This window comes from Austrofundulus limnaeus, unplaced genomic scaffold (assembly GCF_001266775.1).
Source record: "Austrofundulus limnaeus strain Quisiro unplaced genomic scaffold, Austrofundulus_limnaeus-1.0 Scaffold84, whole genome shotgun sequence".
NCBI classification, from domain to species: domain Eukaryota; kingdom Metazoa; phylum Chordata; class Actinopteri; order Cyprinodontiformes; family Rivulidae; genus Austrofundulus; species Austrofundulus limnaeus.
This window is the reverse complement of record NW_013952486.1, coordinates 1001984-1008303: the sequence shown is the minus strand read 5'-3', so window position 1 is coordinate 1008303 and position 6320 is coordinate 1001984. Positions and strand designations below refer to the sequence as shown.

Sequence of the window (6320 nt, the reverse complement as noted above, 5' to 3'; positions counted from 1 at the left end):
GTGTGTGTGTGTGTGTGTGTGTGTGTGTGTGTGTGTGTAGGTGTTCCAGGACTGATCACAGCAGATATGGTGAAAGAAGGTGCAGCAGTCATCGATGTTGGCATAAACCGCATCACGAACCAGAACACGGGGAAGGTCCGGCTCATCGGTGACGTCGACTTTGAAGGTTAAAACAAAACAAACAAAGAAGTTTTTAAAAATGTTAGAAATACAGATTTTGTCTTAGTTTATTTAAAACCTCTAATAGATAAACAGAAGGTTCTTCTGTGCCATTTTGCTGCTGTACAGAAATATGGGTTCTCTTTAAATCTTTTAATCTCTTGGCAAATGAGGAACATCTTTTAACTTTGAGTCATGTTTCAGATATTTATTTAATTTTTTTTTTTTACAGGAGTAAAAGAGAAAGCTGGTTTCATCACTCCTGTTCCTGGAGGTGTGGGTCCAATGACTGTAGCCATGCTGATGAAAAACACTGTGACTGCTGCCCGTATTGCATTGATGCATTAAATACTCTGCATTTTAACAAAACAACATAAAGAAAACATGCGTTTAATGCATACTTTTCTTTCTGTACCAACTTAAACTCAGATCCTTTTGCATCTCAAACAATTTAAGAGCTAGAAAAACTTCATGCCTGCTGGGGAAACCTACTTGATATGTACTGTGTTTATATCAATTTATGGAAGTTATTTATTTCAGATTTTTGTTTATTTTAGAAATTTAAAATGACTATTTTTTCTACTGGTTTGGTTCTTGGAAAAACAGTCCAGAATATCTGTGTAAATCATAATAAAGATGAGTCTGTGCCAATGCCATAATCTGTAATAGTTTGTTGTCTGTCTGTATCAGAAAGCAGTTTTATACATTTACAACTCACTAGCTTTTAAACTGAACTCACCACAGATGAGCAACTTTAGCAAACCTGAAGATGGCTCAAACTCAGTAAGTTTTACAGATTTTAGATAAAAATTTGATGTGATAGAAGCTGTAGGTTATAAAACATGATGGTTTATGTATTTAAAAATTGGACGTAGAAGAGTGAGCGATAGGCGTTCTTTTAAGGAAATCTCAACTTAGCATAAAAAGTAAGGAAGTTAATACTTGGTAGATTTTTTCTTTGTTGTAACAATGTTTCTTGGCAATAAATCTTAAACAGTTGGAAAGCCTTTTCATTTCCCTTTTAAATGGTGCCACATTTGTAAGGAACATGCATTTGTGGGATGAGCAGAGGGCTGAGTGTGTGGGTTGTGAACATGAAACATTTTCCAAATCTCCTCTGCCAAACATTTCTGCTGTTACCAKTGACTCTTGTTTTGAGCTTCTGGTACCTGCCAATCAGGTGTCCCCTATAAGATTTATTATTGTTACAAAAAAAATCTACCAAACACAAACTTTGTTACTTTTTGTTCTAAGCATAGTTTTATTCTGTAAGATTTTCAGATTCCCACAAACAACCCCAACTTTGAAATGGGGTAAAATGTCAATGAGAAACATGAAAGGATAAATTGGTAAACCTCACTATTTATAATTCATTCACAATGGAATAAAGGAAACGAAAATCTTGAAAGTATTGTATCTTTTAAAAAAAATTAGAGGGGGTGTTTATTTTTTAGACTGATAATCCCATTGAGACCGTTTCTGTATCAATTCAACAATACTGAGTTTTTGCTTGAATTTTTGTTGCATTTTGAGCAAAATGTTTTCAGTTGAGGTTTGGACTTGAGCTCAGTTCAGCACCTGGACTGTGCTTTATGAAGTCATGCTGTGGTGGGTTTAGCATTGTCTGGATGAAATATAAAGCCTTTCCTGAAAACGATATAATCTGGATGGAAGCATGTTATAAAACTTGTATTTATTGTTCAGTATCGATAGCGCCTTGCCCATGCCAGAGGCACTAATGTACCCCTATACCAGGGGTCTGCAACCTTTACAATCAAAAGAGCCATTTCTGCTCCTCGGCTCGCTAATAAAATGTGTCCAGAGAAGCAAAATAAGCTACAACTGTGATTATCAACTGGTGATTCGTGGGCCTTTTTCAAGACTTATTCGTGAACCTTTATGGTCAGTGGAGGTGACGTAAACCTAAAAAATATATTCAATTCAATTCAAAAATACTTTATTGATCCCAGAGGGAAATTAGGTGTTGTTGTTACTCATTTAACCAAAGAAAAATATTTAAATAATATAATAATTTTAATTAATTTTAATAATATTAAAATAAATATTGTGAATTTTATTATTATTTTTACACTTCAGGACTGAAGAAAAAAAACAAATGACACAAAAAAATGTTGGCTATAGTTTATACAGAATTTCATAAAAACTAATACAGCTGAATTAGACATTTTTTTGCCCCTAATTCTTATTATTATGTAGTCCTAAAGGTGTTTTAAGATAATCCTGATGGATTTGAGAGAAAAATCATAGAAGAAGTTGGATTATTTAGGGATTATTTTGGTAGACAACAAGGCTAGCACGAGCTTTTACTTTTTATATTAGTAGTATTGATCACATATTTGCATACAATTTATTAGTGTTGTGAGAATAAAAAACAAATCAAACAAAAAAAATCTGTTATGTTTGGTCAAATGTTCAAAGAGCCACATGTGGCCCCAGAGCCGCAGGTTGCAGACCCCTGCCCTGTACCATCAGAAAGGCCGGCATTTAAACAGTGTGTCCATAACAGTCCCTCTCTTTAGTAAGGAATGTTAAATTTAGATTTGTCTGAACACAGAACAGTTTTTCACTTTGCCGACGTCCATTTTCAGACAGGATATCTTCTTTGCGTGATAGAGCTTTAAGCAGCGTTTGAATATGGCACCGTGAATTCTAAGCGTGTTGGATCCTGAGTCCATGCAGCGAGTTCAGATGAATAAAACTTAACTGAGTGTTTGATGTAGCTAACAAGGTAAAACTCACACTAATGATGATTTAAAAGTCCTAACTTCAAACTTTTATTATCCATGACGTGAGATTCACCTGTTMTTTACAGCGTTTCTCACCTGCTCATCCTTCATCCGGTCTTTAAAGAAGTTCCCTTTTATTATTACTGTGCACACTCAGGTCTGTCCAACCTGTTGAAACTTAAAACATCTGCGTGGGTTGCTCCTYAGGGATTGCCTTAAACGCCCTCAGGCGGCGGCGTTGCTACGTGACGAAGGTATGCAAATTGTTTTAAACTTTTGTTATTATTTTTGTAAAACTCTTTGATTGGCTGAGGAGCGTTCCAGCAGTTGGAACCGGTTATATAAGCGTGGATGTCGGAGCTGGTCGAAGGAAACTAGGAGAAAAGCGACAAGACAGGATGTTTACGCTGAGGAAAACACACCTGGAGAGAAGTGAGTCGCTTTTATATTTTTTATTTTTCTGCTTTAAGTTTAATAAAATTATTTCATTTTGTAGTTAACTGTACTGAGGATATTAAAATAACCAAATGACAGATTTTTGTGAAAAACTGAAATGTTTTGGTGCATAAAAGTAAGAAAAACTGATATTAACATAAATTAAAACCAGTTTTAAAGCATTTTTAGGTGTAAAGTACCCACATTGTTGTTTTTACAGTAATATTTTCTGACTTTTATTGTAATTTTTTTTTCTTTTCAGCACTCTTCCACACACTCATGGTGCTGCTTCTGCTGACCACAGCCGATTTGGCTAAAATCTCTTCGACCGATGTGTCTCCTCCGGACTCAAACTCAACTCTGTCTCTCAACAGTAAGTAGCTTCACATGGAGGGTTTTTTAGGCCAGTTTGAATAAACACAGGGTAACATTGGAGGAAACATCATTGTCTTTTCCTTTGGAARGCACAATATCCACAAAACGTTGCAAAGAAAACATATATTTTTTATTTTAATACATTGGCACAACACAAGTTTTAGATTTTGGGAGGAGGGAAGCAGATGAAAGGATTAAACACATCTAAAAAGTGTCTTTTCATGTAATTTTCATCCATTGTTATGTAGTTAACTGCTGTTTTTTTTAACCAATGCTTACTTGGAAGAAAAGTATTTTTTTTTAAATTGTGTTAAATATTTCTGTCATTCTCTGCAGGCAGCATGGAGACACCTAAAGTCCAGTTTTTACACAGACCCTGTGGAAGTGAACATTCAAATTACTGTCTTCATGAGGGTAAATGTGTGTACCCCCGAGACAGCAACGACACTCCTTCCTGCATGTAAGCTTCACGTAACATCAGTACAAATGTTCTCTGTTTTTTTTTTCTTCTTATGAAATGTACTCACGTGAGTTTTTTTTCCCTCTCTCTCTGATCTGCAGATGCAAAGATTCGTACCAAGGACCGCGCTGCGAGACCTACAGCAGTTCCATTACTGGAGCCTTAAATCAGGACCAACTGATCGGCATCATCTTAGGTGTCATCATGGTCGCCCTCTTTTTGGCCGTGCTCATCTCCTGCTATGTCTACTGGAGGTGAGCAATTACCGTGTTTTTACGGTAGGAAAAGAATTACGAGTGAAGAAACGTGCTGTGTTTCAAAACTATATGTTTTATAGTCAGTCATAGATTTATTGAGATGTCAATGAGTAATAAAAAAAATAATGAAAGTCTTTGTTTTTTTTTTCAGATACAGAGCATCATCGTCTATGACAAAACTGGTACCGTCCGAGTCTTCAGTATGACCGGTTTCAAATATTTATCATCGCCATCATTTCACATAGAAAGTTTTTTTCTTTATTGTAGAAAACCACAACTCAATTATTCTGTTTATTTTATATATTCTTAATGTAAACAGTTATTCTGCACTGTGATCATCGAAATGAGCAAAATCTCTGCTGTATATATTATTATTATTATTTAGTTAAAGTGCATTTCTTTTGTTTTGTCCTTTATGTGTACTTTTTTTTGTAAAGTTGTGCTGATTTAATTGTAAAGTTGTTAATTTATTTTTTTGTAATAAACTTGGTAAATTCTCAAAGCAGAAATTCCAGTGTCATCATTTGACGCTTTAATTCAGTCGTTATTTTTTTATTTAATTTGTGTCAATTAGATTTTTACTTATGATTCAATAAAAACTTTAATTATTCCACAAACTAAAGGTAAAGAGCTCATCYCAAAAATCGAATCCCGCCACAAGATTAGACTGAAAAAGCATTTTCAACAGCGTGTTAGTTCCTGAAGGCTGTGGCTCCCTCTGGTGGTCGAACCRAAGTACTACAGCAAACCTCAACAGAAACTGAACATGCTTTTTAAAAAGTGGATTTGGACATGCATTTATTTCATTCTTAAAAACAACAAAAGTCCATTAAAAATAGAAAAAAAATAAACCAATTAAAAAATTAACCAATTAGCTTACATTCAAATCAGAACAGAATGATATTCTCACATTCATAAACCCATTTTATACTCAGTGGAACAAAGTAAACACAAATTTGACTTTGTTTCTTGGTGTTCATGGTTGTGGGGGTGGGGGGGTTCTCTGTGATGAATGGGGTCCTATCTGCTACAAGTGGTGTGAGAGTTTGGTTCACATTGCTGCTGGTTGAACCCCTTTAGAAATGGATGTTATGGTTTTAAATTGGACTTTTTTCTGTATAAAAGACCTAAACCGTCCTGCTACCTTTAGGTCAGAATGACCCATGAGGTCTTTGGGGGTCATTTAGCGAGAGTTSAGGCTACAATGGACACATTTTATTCTTTTAAATGATTAAATAGAAGTTTATACCTTAATAAAAATAGTTTATGATTAAATTTGGAGTCATTTTGATCCAAGACCAACAGGACTGTCTAGATACTTTTTCTAAGAGTTATTTGTAATAATTCAATTCACTTCAGTTTATATAGCGCCATGTCGCAACATACGTTGTCTCGGGGCACTGTACATAAAAAGAATAATCTAAAGAAGAAGGCAACAGATTGTGTTGAATCACTTCATCACAGTCTCCCAAACGGTGGAGGAAAAACTCCCTGCTAATCAGGAAGAAACCTCCAGCAGAACCAGGCTCAGGACAGGCGGCCATCTGCACTGACCGGCTGGTTGGAGGACAGGAAAGAGACACAGACAAACACAGAAGAACTGGTCCAGGTGCACCTTCTTCTGATAAAGAGACAAAGAAAACACATGTTATTGATAGAAATAATTACAATAAGCATGTAGAGAAGAGAGACTAAAGACAACAGCAGAGTGAGGAAATGTGCTCAGTTTGTGCTCCAGCAGTCTAAGTCTATAGCAGCAGAAATGAAGAATAATTCAAGAAACTTAAGTCTAACTATAGGATTTATCAAAAAGGAAAGTCTTCAGTCTAATCCAACCCATTCTCACTCCCAAGTCGTCACATAGTGACGCTTTGGCAAGGTTCCCTC

At 35.5% G+C, this 6320-nt stretch overlaps 2 protein-coding genes across 2 annotated transcripts in view; both read left to right on the top strand.

Annotated features, from left to right (window-relative positions):
• LOC106519891 (methylenetetrahydrofolate dehydrogenase (NADP+ dependent) 2 like) overlaps nt 1-815 on the top strand; it is a 14590-nt gene extending 13775 nt beyond the window's left edge. Inside the window, exons 7-8 of the mRNA XM_014011742.1 lie at nt 41-166; nt 392-815. Coding sequence (XP_013867196.1) covers nt 41-166; nt 392-507 — 242 coding nt within the window. The 3' untranslated portion in view covers nt 508-815. The remainder of the gene's footprint in view (nt 1-40; nt 167-391) is intronic.
• A 2280-nt stretch (nt 816-3095) lies between these two features.
• On the top strand, nt 3096-4815 carry epgn (epithelial mitogen homolog (mouse)). Its single transcript, XM_014011713.1, has 5 exons — nt 3096-3338; nt 3604-3714; nt 4053-4176; nt 4278-4430; nt 4585-4815. The coding sequence occupies exons 1-5, from the start codon at nt 3305-3307 to the stop codon at nt 4637-4639; spliced, it is 477 nt and encodes a 158-aa protein (XP_013867167.1). The 5' UTR covers nt 3096-3304; the 3' UTR covers nt 4640-4815.
• Nucleotides 4816-6320: the final 1505 nt, after the last annotated feature.